This window comes from Trichosurus vulpecula, chromosome 3 (genome assembly GCF_011100635.1).
Source record: "Trichosurus vulpecula isolate mTriVul1 chromosome 3, mTriVul1.pri, whole genome shotgun sequence".
NCBI lineage: Eukaryota > Metazoa > Chordata > Mammalia > Diprotodontia > Phalangeridae > Trichosurus > Trichosurus vulpecula.
The window spans coordinates 387,736,351-387,752,910 of NC_050575.1; the positions used below are offsets into that span (position 1 = coordinate 387,736,351).

Here is a 16,560-nt window from a genome sequence, read left to right on the forward strand (position 1 = left end):
GAAGAGATTACATGATTCAGGCTTTTATGAAGTATAGTGCTGTCCTAGGCCAAGCTTGGAGCCATTAGTAACCATACAAAAAACATTGTATTGTGCATTTTCAGTTGTTTTCCACCTGTCACTAATTTATTTCCTCCTTAGATAGTAAAATGAGGAAAAATGTCTTCACTTACCCATCTTGAATTGGTTTTAATGTTTATGTTGAGTGATAATGCTCATGTTGGGAAACCTCAATGTAGACTTCCAGTAATCTTTGCTTCAGGTTTCCTCTTTAGAAATGCAAGGTCTAAGTTTATACATAGACTGTTTCTGATTTGAAAATTGACAGTCTTTCAAATCTGAAGGATACCCTTCAGAAAACAGTTGCGGGATTTTTTGGAACTTTTTATAATTTCACTATAGTTTGGTAGGCCTGATCAGTAAACCAGCAAGCACTTATTAAGCTCCTACTGTGTGTCAGGCTCTGCGCTAAGCTCAGGGAAATACAAAGACAGAAAAGAAATATCCCCTACCCTCATGGTAGCTATCTGATGAAACAGCAGATGTATAGATAAGTATGTACACATTAAATAAACATTTTTTGAGGAATATTATTAATAGTTGGAAAGTCTTGATGTAGAGGGACACATTTGACTGGAACTTTTAAGGAAACAAGGGAATGTGAGAGGGGCAGTGAGGAGTGCTAACGGTCTCTTAGGTTAAGTGACAATATGGAACTCCTCTCCTATTCTAAAGAACAACCTTAAAGGTTAAGTAATCTCATTAAGACTAACAGATATAGGGTTAATGTAGAACTCTACCAACAGTATATAGGAAAGCTGGTCTCCAGAATTGGTCAGTAAAACAGCCATTGGCCGTCTTCATTTGGAATTCTGAGAAGTTTTATAAATTAAATTTGTAGGAGGTGCTGGGGAAGGAAGATCACAGATTCAGAGGTAACCCCCTCATTTTACATTTGAGGCCCTGAGGCTCAGAGAGGTTAAATGATTGCCCAAGGAGGTAGATATAAAGTTGTTTCTTATCTTTAATTTTTGAGGAACTTTTAAACTTAATTGAAAACACGCACAAGTGTATGTATGTATTAAAGGGGTGGCTAGGTGGTGCAGTGGATACAGCCCCTGACCTGGAGTCAGGAAGATTTATCCTCCTGACTTCAAATCTGGCCTCAGTTACTTACTAGCTGTGTGACCCTGGGCAGGTCACTTAACCCTGTTTGCCTCAGTTTCCTCATCTGTAAAATGAGCTGAAGAATGAAATGGCAAACTACTCCAGGTTCTTTACCAAGAAAACCCCTAATGGGGTCACAAAGAATTGGATGTGACTGAAACGACACGAAAACAATAAGTCAGTGGATTTAAGCAAAGGCTTAGCAGTTAGGGATTTTGTTATCCAAACCTCTTAATTATTTGAATTACAACATAGCAAATAATGTACTTTCTACTTTCTTAACATATTGGCATACCTTAGGAATGAGAAGAAAGGAAATACTAAGAGACATTGTTAATATTAACATTATTATAAAGTAGTTTTTTATATAGGCATTATTATTCTTTTGTGTGACAAAATTTAAAATTTTCCCTTTTTATATATTTTAATAGGTTATTAAAAGCTGACCAGCCTTTCCCAATTGGAATTTATACTTGGCTGCTGTGATAATTGAACCTTACTGCATGATTCTGGATGATGTCAGAACAGGATTTGGCCGATGTGGTCCAGATTGCCGTGGAAGACTTGAACCCTGATCACCCAGGTACAGTAGGTATGGGAGCAGAAAGTGAAATGTTAAAAAATACAACGTAAGAGAGACTTGTTATACTTGTAAAGTTAAAAAAAAAAGCCATCCTCCCCTCTCCTAAATCCCTCTCCTCTCTACTCCACTGACCTCGTATATGTTAATGATATTCTTAGTAACATGAAATTCAGTTCTTTAAGGATCTGTGATTTCACTTGTGTGCACAGTCCCTCCACCAACACAGATCATCGTCTCTCCTTGACTTAATAGATGGTCTTTAAAAAAAGATTTGTTTTAATCACCCCAGATCTGCCTTCTAGCCCTCTCGTTGAGAACATAAGAAAAGCAAAACCCGTTACAAGCATGAATAGTCAGTCAAAACAAATTTCCACATCAACCATGTCCAGAAAAATTGGTCATCTTCTACATTCATCTCATCTCTCTATCAGGAAGTGGATAGCATGTTTATCATTAGTCCTCTGGAATTGTGGTTGGCTATTATGCTGATAAAAGGTGAGAACTATAGCCTTCCATCACATTCATTAACATGCTCATCTATTCCCTAATTTATGGACTCCCTCTCAAATTCCTGTTCTTTGCTTCTCCAGAAAGAGCTCAGTAGATAGTCTGTTGTTGTGACCACAGCTCTCATCCTGGGTGAGGGGGCACACACCTGTAACCCGAGCTACCGCAGAGGCTGAGGCTGTTGGATCTTTGGAATCTGGCAGTTCCGAGCTGCAGTGGGCTCTGCCGATTAGATGTCTGCATCAAGTCCAGCGTTAATGTGCTGAATGTTTACAGCCTTTCCAACTTGATAAATCTTCCCCAGAGCTTGTACTTTTCAGGCAGAGTCTTTAAGAAACTAGGTGCCCCATCAGCATAGGACTATAGTGGCAGCGATGCTCAATAACAGAAATTTGCTTTGCATATTTGAGCAAGTGGTTCTTTTAAGTAGAAATCACAGAAGAAAATACCAAATTCTAGGTGCTATAAATATGACTGTGTTATATATCTCTGTAGCCTTAATATTTTTTAAAATGATCATTTGAAGAAATTTGATTTTCTTACCTCTGTTTTTCTGTCCTTCATCCCTCCCATCCCTCCCCCCACCCCCACACGCTCTCAGTGTTTTCATCTGAAATGGAATCAGAGGAATTTGGGAAACTTGGAGTTTTAAATTAAAACAAACAAACGTTTTCATTTCTAAATATACAAGTCAGAATTTCCAAGAACTCCATTCTAGCACAATATAATGCCCTTTTTTGAGTTGACCATATGTTTTACTAGTAGAAAATTTCTATTGGGACACTAATATCTAAGTATGATAACACAGATAGTTTTAGAATCAAATGAGAGAAGACATAAGCAATCACAAAGAAATGTTTTGAGTGTTAGCCTCTTAAGAATTATCCTCCTTAGTGAATCTTTCTTTTTTTTGTTTCAGATGCCTTTTATAGGAAACACTAAAAAAAAAAATCTTAAAATATCTTAATTATTTGAAATTTTAGAAGGTTAATAATAAACTGTTATAAAAGTATGCAATATAAAACAGTACGTAAGAAAAACATTGCAATTTAAAATTATGACCATTTATACAACTCTCTAAATTCGTCAGAATGATTTTATCTGCAGGCCATAATACCAAAAGATGCTTTTCAGCATTAATTTGCCGCCTCAGTTTTTCCAACGTTGTCATTTCCCTTGTAGTCCCAGGTGGACAGACTAGAATTATATTTCAAACAGAATGCAGACTGCAGATTCCGTGGGGCATTGCTCAGGACTCTGAGCTAGTGGTTACTTTATTGTTTGGATCGACAATCCATCAGTAAGCATTTATTGAGCGCTCGCTATCTGCCAGGTGCTGGAGACACAGGTATGAAGAGTGATGCAGTTCTGGCTTACAGTGAGCTTACATTCCAATGAGGGAGACAAGAAGTGCATGTAAAAATACATACAGCATAAATGTCAAGTGAATAAATGCAGATATATACAAAACAGGTGAACATATGGCTCGTGGGATGGGGAGGGCACTAGCAGTTGGGAATTATCTTCCTAAAGAAGATGGTGACTGACCTACGTCTTAAAGGGAGGGAGGGAGAGAGAGAGGGAGAGAGAGAGATTGACTCTGAAGTGCCTTCCAGCAATGGGGGGCAGCCTCTGCAGTCATGTAGACTGGAACTGGACTGTCCTGGAGGCTGGATGGCAGAAGATGTGGGAGGGGAGTGATGCTCTGTGAGGGTGCAAGGGTGGGTTGGGGCCAGGTTGGGTCAGGCTTTCTAAGCCTACCAAAGGAGTTTATAGTTGATCCTAGAGAGAACAGGATACTTTGGAGCTGGCTGAGTAGGGGAGTCACTTGTGTTCACTAAGTCTTAATATGTTTTTGCCTCCTCCTTTGCATGGTGCCCTTTTGTGGTGCTTTGAAACCAAGTATTGGTGTTCAAAAAAGGTCTCATTAAGACTAATGTGGTTCCAGGCCTATTTTTTGATGTGTATGTGAACTTGGAACAATTAGACCACAGGTTCTGAAAAATCACCTGGGTAGAGATTCAGAAAGAGATTCTAACCTTGTAAGCGGTAGGTAAAAGGTCTATTTCTCCTCTAGCATCAGTAATAACAGAAGTAACAAAGGCCTTAGAATCACCAAATTAGAGCCAGACCTCAGAGGCACCCAGTCCTCTTTCTCTATTTTATAGATGAGGAAACTTGAGTCCTAGGCCTGGTTGTGTGAGGCAGGAGTTGAATCCTGGGCCTTTGGCAACAGGGACAGTGCTCCTTCTGGTCAATCTTTTCCTCCTGTGACCTCCTCTAGAAATTGTTTCCTGTACAATTCATTTGCTGGCTAATCATTTGACACTCTCTGACAGTTCATTCTCTGGCCCTGCATAAGACACTGACGTCTCCTGTTGCCAGCGTGTTTTGGTTGTCCTGTTGCCCCAGATTGATGCTAGGCCCCTCAGGGAGGCCTGGGCCCCTCACTTTGTCCCATGGGTGGCCTCCTTCAGTGCCTTGCATACAGAAGGCGCTCAGCAAATATTTGTTGATTTAATAGCACTCTTCCAATGTAGCTTAAAGGCTGAATTCAGGAGAACTGATTTATTCTTCTATTATTATGCTTCAGAGTCAGTGGCCGTTTTCCGAAGTGGACAATTTAGAACAGAAGTGGTACTGTCACCATCAGGTAAAAGATGGCAATGGAGTTTGCTAAACCTATCAATATGGGCTTCAGATTGGCTCAGGGACGCAGAGTGAAAGAGGTGGTGACCCTGCTGTTCTCTGCTGCACTACTTCTGGGGCGCTCTGTAGATTTCAGGACAGCGCCTTTTAGAATGGGCATAGACAAGGGGAACCACACTGCATGGGGATTCAGAATTGTGCCACGAGAGCATTGGTTGAAGGAACCTGGGGTAGTAGATAAAGGAGTGGAGGAGCACGAGGTAACTGCTTTACCGAGTACGGTGAAAAGGACACAGGTCCTAGAATTGGTGGCCCTGGGTTCAAACCCCACCTCTGACACTTCCTACCTGGGTGACTTTGGGCACATTATTGAACATCCCATTGTGAAATGAAGGGGCTGGCTGGCCAGATGGCCTCTGAGCCACCCTCCAGGTCTGGATCCACTGAAGTTTTATAGGGTCGTTGTGTGGAAAACATACCAGGCTTTTTCTGCTTGGCTTCAGAAGGCAGAACTAGACCCAATTGGGGGCTGGAAGGAGTTAGAGGAGAGCAGATTTTACTTTAATGTAGAAGACCAAACAATTGTAGAAACCCCCTTCGCAACAGCTAAGAGCTGGCCCAGAGGGGAGCAGTTTGCCTTTGGGGGAATAGTGATTTGCCCGTCCTAGTATTTGATAGAAGCCAGATGATCATTTCTAAAGGACAGGATTCAAGATTTGGTTTGGGTTTGGATAGAGAGTTGAGACTCTGTAATTTAATCATTAATGGGATGAAACCTTTTTAAATTAGATTTTTTTCTCTTGCCTTTCTGAGCAGAGTATTTTCTTAGTGATTAAGGATCATTAGGAATATCACTGATCATTCTGTGCTGTTAAGATGTGTTAGGGTTGTTGGCCTCTACATGACCTTTTAAGTTTTATGTTATTAGTGTGTCACACCGAGCACGTCACGAACAGAACTTGTCTTTTACCACCAGACTTGTCTTCCAAAGCCCCCTCTTTCTGTCCAGGCCACCCCCAGCCTCCCAGGTTTGTAATCTGGGTGTTCTTCTAGACTTAGCACTCTCACCCTACATATCTTTTCATTTGTCACATCTTGCTGTTTTCAGTCTACGTCTCTTGCTTCGAACCCTTTCTGTGTCTCCACATGGCTGTCACTTAGCAAAGGCCCTCATCTCCTTTCACTTGGGATCACTGCAGCAGCCTCCTGATTGGGGGGGCCAGCCCCTGTCCTGTCTGTCCTCTGCACTGCTGCCTAAGGAATTTTCCTCAAGCCTAGATCTGACCATTCTTCTCTGTTACTAAACTAACTCCAGTGATTTCCTATCACTTTTAGGATAAATAGAAACTCTTCTGTTTAACTAGATGGCCCAGTGGATGGAGTGCAGGGCCTGGAGTCAGGATGACCCTAGTTCAGATCCAGCCTCAGACACATCCTAACTGTGTGACCCTGGGCAGTCACTTCACTCTGTCTGCCTCAGTTTCCTTCACCATAAGATGGGAACCACAATAGCACCTCTCTCCCGGGGTTGTTGTGAGGATTGAATGGGATTAGCCCAGCACCTAACTCTTAGTAGGTGCTCTATAAATGCTTGTTTCCTTCCGTCCAAAGCCCTTCAGTACCTGCTCCCAGCCTCTCTTTCTCACTTGCCTCTGCATTATTCTCCCTCCTGCACTGTGTAGTCCAGCCACATTGGCCTTCTCTCTTACACACATTATTCCATATCCTGTTTCCAGGCATTTGCCCTGGCTCTACACCCTGCCTGCCATACACTCCCTCTTCATGTCTGCCTCAGAGAAGCCCTCTCTTCTGTAATGCATAGCTCAAGCATGGCCTCAGGAAGCCCCTGGAGTTTGTCGAAGTGATATGTAGATTATTGAGAGCTGAGGGGAGGATGGCCTGGAGTGGGGAGAGACTGGAGGCAGGGAGCCTAGCCTTGGACAGTGGTCCAGATGGGAAGTGACGAGGGGCTGCAGAAGGGCGGTAGGAGTGTCAGAGGAGAGGAGGGAGCATGCACGAGGGGTGGAATGAACGTCAAAATGGCAGGGCTTGGCAACTGATTGGAAATGGGAAATGAGAATGAAACTTTGGCTGTGAGCCTGGGTACTTGGAAGGATAGTGGTGCTCTCCATAGTAGCAGGGAAGCTAGGAAGAAGGGAGGGATTTGGGGGGAAAAGGTGTCTATGGGATATCCACTTTGAGTTGTCTGATAGCAGCTGGAGGTCAGGAGAGGTGAGGGGTAGATAAATCTTAATAATTGTCTGCATAGAGACTATAGTTGAAAGCATGGGAACTGATGAGATGATCACCAGGTGGAATGTGTAGAGGGAGAAGAGGATCCAGGACAGAGTCTTGGGGGGGGAAAACACCCACACTTAATGGGCTTCACCTGGATGAGACCCAACAAAAGAGACCAAGAAGGAGGAGAAGCAGGAGAGAGTAGGGCCCTACAAACCTTGAGTGAAGAGAATGGGGGACTTTCACACATTTCTCATGAAAAGACCAGAGATGAGAAGAAACTTTGAAATGCCCAGTACAAGAGGCAAGAACAGCCTAAAAGGGGTAGATTTGTGAGTAGGCTGCTACATAAGGAGCTCTAGAATAGTAAATGAATTGTGTGGCACAATGAGGAGATGGGCTGGTGAGAGGGAGGGGTGGCAAGGGCACGGTTGGCATGCCCAGGAGGTCCGGTGGACCCTGGGACAAGTGGCATCACCCAGCATGGCCAGTCTTGGCTGGGGGGAAGAGGGGGAGGGATTTGCAGTGTTGAGGGAGCTCTTGAGTTGACAAGATGATGGATCCATATGAGTATTTTGGACTTAAAATATATTGATTGATGCTTTTTTCTTTTAACCATTACTGGCCCTTCCCCACTGACTCCTCTGCATCTCAAGACAGCTGTTCCCTTATAACAACAGGGAGTACAGTGTAGCATTGGCCAGACCTGACAATGGAAGCCTCATTGGACAGCTCCTCAGCTCTTACTGTACTTGCAACGTGTCCTGGGGGAGTTTAACACCATCATCATTTAAAAACGGGCAGATCAGGTGATGGTACTTAGGTTCCAGCCTCACTGAGTGTGGCAGGCATAGGGCACCATGAAGTGCCTTGGGTCATTTTGTTTGTGACTGCCATAAAACTGGCTCAGATTGGAACCAGGTGTGCTGAAAAACTTGGGGACCGGTGGTTTGGTTTTTTAAAAATGACAAATCTTGTCTGAAAATGATGGACTTACTGATGACTTGCAGTATCTAGTACTTTGAAGCTTGTTAAGGTTTTCTCATTTGTTTTGAAAAGCCAGGCTCTGAAGTCTGTGGTATACAGGTAGTGACATCCCCATTTAACAGGGGGAGGAAACTAAATCTCATAGAGGCTGAGTGACTTTCCCATGGTCACACAACTAGTAAGTGTCAGAGGTAGAATTTGAACCTGCATCTCTAGTGCTCTTCCCACTTTAACTTGTAAAATATTATTGCTTTTATTTTCTGAATGCACTCTTTTTTGACTGATCTGTCCATTGAAACAGAGCATTTCTGTAAAGTGAAAGTTAGAGATTAATGTAATTTGGAAGTAAACAGCTCTGTACACATCAGTCCCCACTTTAGACATCTTGGGTATTAGAGGACACAGCAGTAGTTGCTAAGAAAACTTAATGTTGAAAAAAAAAATCATCAGGTGCTCCCAGTGAGGAAATGCCCTCAATCAATGCAGATCTCCACCCGCTCTGTACTTCCTACAGCTTCCCAGGGCACACAATGGGTCAAACTCAGCCAGTGTGGGTCTGAGCCAGGATGGCATGCTAGCCACCAGGCCATCTTGCCCCTGGATTTCCTTTTTAATAATAGAAAGAGGTGATAGATGGGAATTTAAAAAAAAAATTTTTCCTACAGTGGAAGGCAATAACATTCTGCTTAACATTTTGCAGTTTGCTCAGTGGAGTAATTTAATAGCTTGAATGATGAACTGGGAGTCAGGAGGATAGGAATTTACTTCTGTCTTCTAGGATTTAGGTGTTGCCACCCTTGGCAAATCATTTATCTGGTTTGTAATGTTTTCTTTAAAATTTCCTAGAGATTTTTAAAGAATAAATATAGGGGCTCAAATCTCTCTCTGTCTCTCTCTCCTTCTTTCTTCCCCCACCCCCCTTTTCTGGTTCTCTCTCTCTGTTCTGTCTCTCTTCTGTCTCTTATTCAGTCTCTGTCACATAACAGGACCTTGTTTTCTACAATATCTATCCATCTATCTGTCTCCTTTTGCATATGTATTTCTGTATGAAGTACAAATTTATCATACACACACACATACCCTCCAGAATGAAATAGAATTAATTTGTTCCTCTTGCCTTTTTTGGTTTGCAGTTGTGTTAGAGAATCATGAAGTCACAGATGAAGAGGTAGAGCCTCCTTTGAAACGCCAGCGAATAGAAATCAACTGCCAGGATCCCTCCATAAAGGTAAACATGTGGAAATGTGCTTATTCCCAATTCATTCGTACAGAAAACATTTCCTTTGGGAAATGAATGAAAACGAGCCTAAATAGCAGTCTTTTAGACTGCCAGGATTGCTGACTTAACTCCGCCCCTGGCTTACCCATGATAATGTGCAGCGCTGGCTGAATTATCATTTTAGACCCAAGACGAAGTAAAGCATGTGCCCCGTTGCTGACAGGTTTGCTCAGCCTCTCAGTTAGGCCTGCTAAATTTTCGTATTATTGTTACAGTGATGGATCCCTGGAGCTACTTGTTTGGCTCTGTGGCTTGTAGGGTCAGATACATCCCCCCCACATGCAAAGCGGGACTTTGTTTGGCATCATGTTTTATGTGTGTGCTCTGTATGCTTTGTTTAGCATGAAGCCTGTGTGTGTGTGTGTGTGTGTGTGTGTGTGTGTGTGTGTGCTGGTCACTAGCATGTGGGGACATTGTTGCGGTCATCAGAGTACGACCACTCTACGGTGGGGGCCTGGGATTTGCCAGCTAGGACTGGTTTGCAACTCCCCTAGACGTCATGTTTATCTTATGTAACTTCCCATGCCTTTTCTGCCCTCCACACTCTTTTGAAGAAGGGAGCTAGCTGGACCTTGCCTTTTTATCTTTTTAGAGTCCAGATAACAGATGCGCATTCTCTACATGGTGGGGTCCCCAGGTGCTCCTAGTTCCAGGAGCATTGTATCATGGACATTAGAGAGCTTCCTAAATGAGAGCTATTGCTGTGCAGATAGGTTTGCTCCAACAAGCGCACCTGGGAAAAGAACCAGGGGAATGGAGACTGCGTATTATCCACACTGGTACTCAGCTGGCCAGCCAGGCCCTTGGGCTGGTGCAGCAGCGTATGCTTTGGACAGATATTGCAAGGAGACACTGAGCTGGGCACAGAACTGCATTGGAGGATGCTGGCAATCTGGATTGGACAGCAGTTCCACTACCTCAAGGTTTTCCCTGAAAAAAAAAACCCAAAAACAAACCCCTCATTTTTAAAACCTATGTTCTGGTGATGCTATATGGTTGTGAATCATGGAACTTCTGAAGAGTCGAGATTTCAAGTAATAATAGCTCTCTGGCATCGTGATAGCATTTCAAAGTTTTCAAAATGCTTTATAAATATCACCTCACTTTGTCTCCCCAACAACCCTGCCATTCGATGTAGGTTCTAGTATTATCTCCACTTTACGGATCTGGACATTGAGGCAGACAGAGGCTAAGTGATTTGCCCAGGGTCACACAGCTAGTAAATGCATGAGGGCACATTTGAACTCAGGGCTTCTTGATCCCAGACCCAGCGCCCTGCCCACTGTGCCACCCACCTTCCTCTAGGTCACCCAAATGACAATAGGGAGACATGTAAATAGGCTGAACCATATTGCCAGTAGTGGTTTGCGTACAAGAAGCTGTGTAACAGAGATCACGGAGAGAAGAGAGGCCAACATTGCCACAGGCCTGTGCCTGGCAGACGGCACACATTGAGCTGTTTGTAGCAACTTGGGAAAGCATCCAGACAATGTAGTTTAGTGGTGGAACAGACACTTGATAAAAGAATCAATGTGAAAATGACAAATTAAACTCTTTCCCAATGAGTGGACAAATGACCGAAAGGAGTCGAGTCAAGAGAGAATAAGACAAGAAATTCAGATAGTCCCAAAGCTGATAAGCTACACCATCTTGTTCAGTTGTGTCTGACTCTTTATGTGATCCCATTTTGGACACTGGAGCGGTTTGCCATTTCCTTCTCCAGCTCATTTTACAGATGAGGAAACTGAGGCAAAGAGAGGTTAAGTGACTTGCCCAGGATCACATAGCTTGCAGGTGTCTGAGGCTGGATTTGAATTCATGAAGATGAGCGTTCCTGATTCCAGGCCCAGCACACTGCCTGCTTTGCCACCTAGATGTCCTGATAAGCTGTGCCACTACCTTTACATCACTGAGAACTGTGTTTAATATTTATTTCACAAGACCTGTTTTAAACAATAGATGGGGAAAGGATCATTCTCCCTGTGACTTTCTGGGCTAGCCTGTAGTAATCGGAAAGGAGCCTGCTTTGTGTATTTTTAATTCTGCCTGAAGACAGCTGTCCAATTATCCATCTGAGTTCTCAGCATCTACAGCCTTGTAATACCTTTCGACGATTGGCTAATAGCAGTTAAGTTTTGTTTTGCTGAGTTTTAAGTGTCATCTCTTCTCATTAGTACACTTTCTAATTCAGTAAAACTAAATAGCATGTTAAGTGGAAATTTGGATACCACAGCAAGAGGCCGACCTAAGAAGTAATTTTTCTCTGGCCCACTAGATGGCAGGCTTGCCATTAAGAACACCAAGGTGCCTATCCCCAGAAAGCCAGGGCAGGTGCAGCTTTCAGTAAACAGATGTGTGGTCCCATGTACATTTTCTGAAATGTCCTTCTTCATTTTTAGTCACCTTTGACGTTAGCTGTCTAGAGCACAGGCTGGAAGCGACTGCCAGTGGGCTTTGTCTGTTGTGTTATAATTCTGTGGAAATGAGATTATACTGATTAACGTGTTAATATATTAGAACTCTTAGGTATTTTCTTTTCTTTGTACTTGGAAAAGTAAGAATGTGCCAGTGTCATCATTTAAAGCATTCTAATTTCATAGACAGTTGAAACCCATATTGACAAGTTATACTGAATCTTATTTTAAAAAAAGGGCTTTAATAGGTTTGCTTCTCAGGGGTGGGGAACTTGTAGTCTCTAGGCCACATGTAGCCCTCTAGGTCCTCAGGTGCCACCCTTTGACTGAATCCAAACCTCACAGAACAAAGAGTAGATGTTTCTGGATTATATAAGTCAAGAGCAAGCCTAGTAATGTGGATTAATTGTACTTTTAATATCTGTTTGTGGTAGTTTTGCCTGGCAAAACATTTGTTTCATGAGTTATGTACGTTTTTCTTCAAGATCAATTCGCCATTTATAAAATCTTTTTTGTTTGTTTTCTCTCTCACTTTCAGTCATTCCTGTATTCAATTAATCAGACAATATGCTTACGATTGGATAGCATTGAGGCCAAACTGCAAGCCTTGGAAGCCACGTGCAAATCGTTAGAAGAGAAACTGGACTTGGTCATGAACAAGCAGCACAGTCCCATCCAGGTGCCCATGGTGGCTGGCTCTCCCCTTGGCGCCACCCAGACGTGCAATAAAGTGCGCTGGTAAGGAATCACCAGAGGAGCTATGACTTCTCCATGGATTTTCTGTGCCCTTTTTTTATTCACCCGGAAAAGCATTCCCCATCTCTCTCTTTGGGATGTTTTGGATATCTTTCATACCATCAGCCCATTGGTCCCCTCTAGACTGGTCTCGGAGGCCCTCACCTCGCCAGTGTTGTGTTGCTGATTTGAGTTATACTGAGCCTGAACACTTGGGGTCTGGGTGTGATGGGATTGCGTGCGCAGCCCAAGATCATTCTTATCCATATTTCCTTTTGGCCTAAACCAGAATGATGAATCTTGGTTTTGGAAATGACATGCTAAACCTAGGAGGTGGGTTTTTGTTCTTTTCCTTATTTTTTCAGTGAGAGTATAGCTAGCTTTGTCCTTATGTATTTTTTTTTCTCACATTGATTGTATCTTTTTCATCTCATTTTATCAAAATTGCAATGAAGTTTCCAATTTTTCAGAGCCTCTTATTTTCGTATCTTTTTTTAAAAAAAGGAAATATGGAGCTGATTTAATCGGGGCATGAGGAATGATGACAGGTAAAAGGGATGGTTTGTGTATAAATTAAACTGTTAAACTTTGCAAACAGCTTGATAAAGCAAGGAAATTGAAAAGATTTCATGTAAAGTCTTTGACCTACCAAGACCCCTAAGATTACATGACATTGTCTGATAGACCTTTGTCAGGGAACAGAGACACTTGGGTTTTCATCCCTAGGGGGCCCTTTCCCATTCATCTCTTTTGCCCCTCTTCTGCTCTCTGCTCAGCTGAAGTGATGAAGAAGTGATGGGTCATTTCTCCTCTTCTCTTGACTTGAACTCCAGCATGATTTTCCTGGGAGAACTCCTTTAGAGGGGCTGCCAGGGACCACTTCTGTGCCCAGGACTTCTGTCCTCCTTGTTTCCGGGCCACAGTGATGTGGCGTATCCGCCCTCCCTCTGCCTCACCAGGAGTGGAGTAGGGGATGGCAGTCACAGCAGGCCCAGAGGGAACACAGGAACACTAGCCATCAATATACCGTAGTCCTTCTTGTGCTTGGGGGTGAGGGTGGCAGCTGTGTAAGGAAGGGCAAGGTAGCTTTAGTGCCTGTTGGGGAAAAGTGGGTCAGGGTATGAGGGGAGAGACCCGGGTGACAGGTGCCCCACAGTGGTTGTCTCAGAGGCTTCCATGATGTAGTACAGTGGTCTAGACTTTACGTCTTGCATTAGAGCACATCCCCGTGTCTTTGTGTGATCGTGGGTGTATTAAAAGCCTTGGGGATACTGCGAGCAAGGTCTCTAAAATGTTTTAAGTGTGGGTTGTTATTATGTGTTTGAAACCACAGGTCTAGACCACAAAACATTTTGAAATAGGATAGTCCTGGCCTCCTGGGCAAGGTGTTAATACAACAAATATCAATTCAGACTCCAATAAATCTAATTTGTGATCCGATAATCTGTGTCTGATGAAAGTGTATTTGTGTATTATTATCTGTGGTTTAAAAAAGAGCCATGTATGAAGGAAATTGATGATGTAAAGGAGACTTCAGGACTAATTTTTGACTCCTCAAAATTGTTTACATAGACCTGGCTGTCTGTAGTTATACTACTGCTAAGTAAAGCTACTGATCGTAAATAACTCATTCATTTATTGAGGCAGGAGCAGAGACAACATGGTAGCACTTGTTACCGAGGGGCCTTGGGCTAGCTTTGATGGATTGATTCATCCATCCAATATTTATTGAGCATCTACCATGTGTAAGATTTTGGGTAAGGTTCTGATAATTGTATGAGGTGCAGGATTTTGTGTCAGTAGTAGGCAAAGAATGCTGCTATTGAATAACTTAAAATCGAGTAGGGGAATAAGAGATCTATATTTCCCAGTACGTAAATCCTATATAATTTTATTTTATAACCTGTATTGATAAAATGATAATTTATGGATGAAATATATATATATATATATATATATATATATATATATATATATATATATATATATGATATGTGTCTTTTTAAAAGTACTTGAATTTACAACTTATTTTGCTATAATTTAATGAAGACAACTTGGATATTGCAAGGTATGTAAGGGTTATTACTCGGCTACATTGTTAAGGAACCCACAACCGTCCTAAATCCCCTTTACTCAGTTTGATGAACATTTTGTGCCCTGTGTCTAGGATACAGACTGGACCTGGGATTTCAGTGATACGGGGAATTCCCTCTTCCAGCACACATCAACACCTTTTCTGCAGCTGATAGGATTAGAGAGAGAGTACCTAGAGTGGTTATACAACTTAGCCAGGGTCACACAGCCACCATAAACAGGACTTGAACCTAGGTCTTGGTATACGGTCCTTACTCCAAGGCCTCTCAAGGACCTTATGTGCTTAAAAAAACAATTATTTATAACTTTCGTTTCTTCATCACTTCCATTTCTGGATATAGCTTTACCTGACCCTTCTAGCTATCCCTTATACTATATGCATGTATGCCTGTACTAATAGCCAGTATTTATACAGCAGCTACTGTGTGCCAGGCACTGAGCTAAGTGCTGTACGATGATTATCTCATTTGATCTTCACAACAACCCCAGGAGGTGGGCACTAGTATTACCTCCATTTTACAGATGATGAAACTGAGGCAACCAGTGGTTAAATGACTTGCTCAGGGTCACACGGTATTAATTTTCTACCAGGCTTAGGATCAAGGTAGGGCAGGGAAAGCTCTTAACCATAATAGCCGGGGAAGTACGGAGGGTCTGTCTGGACTAACCGTGCCGTCCCTGAGGCAGAGGCAGCCAACAAGCTGGAAATACCAATTAGAGTTACAGGCAAATGGTGGCAGGCACTTGAAATTCCAGGAAACCTTCCTTGATCGCTGCAGCTTCCCACCAGGCTCTCAGTCCTCTGAATTCCTGTAGCACTAGCTCTCCTGAGCCTCACTTACTATATTGTGTGTGTGTGTGTGTGTGTGTGTGTGTGTGTGTGTGTGTGTGTGTGTTTGTGTTTATAAACATGAGAGAGTGTGTGTGTATATCTATCTATCTATGGATATAGATATACACAGTGCATAGAGTGCCGGACCTGGACTCAGTAAGACCTCACTTAGACACTTCCTAGCTTGGCCATCCCCAGTCCTCCTGGTGAATATCAGGCCACTGGACCCTGATGGCTCTGGAGGAGAAAGTGAGGCTGGTGACCTTGCACAGCCCTCCCTCACTCAAATCAAAGTCAACTGCAAGTCATGTCATCATTTCCCTGATGTCATGATCCTCTTCGAGAATGAAGGACAAACACAACAACAGCTGTGTGATCTTGGAAAAGTCACTTCACCCTGTTTGCCTCAGTTTCCTCATTTATAAAATATGAGCTGGAGAAGAAAAGGACAAACCACTCCAGCATCTTTGTCAAGAAAACCCCAGATGGGGTCACAGAGAATTGGATGTGACTAAATGACTCAACAACAACAGATTGTTATAGTTCAACTCTGCACTTAAAAAAAAAATCGGGGTCAGGTTAGTAGAAATAAAAATGATTCTTTCCTTTTATCTAAGTCAAGAATGAAAAAATAATCTGTACTTGGATGATTTAAACAAAATTAAAAAAAAAAAGCCCTGCTCAAATGCCAGATCTGACATTCCCATCTGCTTAAGTTCTGTTAAGTGAGAAAACAAAAACTGTCAACAATTAATCAAAACTATAAAGAAAGAAATTTGGAGGAGGAATACAGAAGAAGGACTCAAGCCCTATGAAGAAAACATTTGGATTAAATAGAAAGACGAACACTAAAAAAACCTAGATATTAAAGGCAGGGGAGAATGCAGGACAGTTCTATGGTGAAGATGAGCCAAGTATTGGTTGGTAGCGCCTTGTTATTATAGTGCCTGTATCACTGAACTCTGGGTCTCCACCAGCGACCAAGGAGGTATTCTTCATACAGTATCAGGCATGGGGCAGGTCAAATCCTTAACTGCGTATTGCCTAGGAGCTCTGTCCCAAGGGAAATGAAAGA

The 16,560-nt window shown here is 42.6% G+C and overlaps 1 protein-coding gene across 4 annotated transcripts in view; it reads left to right on the forward strand.

Annotated features, from left to right (window-relative positions):
* LOC118845036 (BTG3 associated nuclear protein) overlaps positions 1 to 16,560 on the forward strand; it is a 251,976-nt gene that overhangs the window by 29,598 nt on the left and 205,818 nt on the right. For all 4 annotated transcript variants that reach the window (XM_036753062.1, XM_036753063.1, XM_036753064.1 and 1 more), the window contains exons 2-4: positions 1,599 to 1,750; positions 9,265 to 9,359; positions 12,363 to 12,562. In XM_036753062.1, coding sequence (XP_036608957.1) covers positions 1,681 to 1,750; positions 9,265 to 9,359; positions 12,363 to 12,562 — 365 coding nt within the window. In that variant the 5' untranslated portion in view covers positions 1,599 to 1,680. The remainder of the gene's footprint in view (positions 1 to 1,598; positions 1,751 to 9,264; positions 9,360 to 12,362; positions 12,563 to 16,560) is intronic.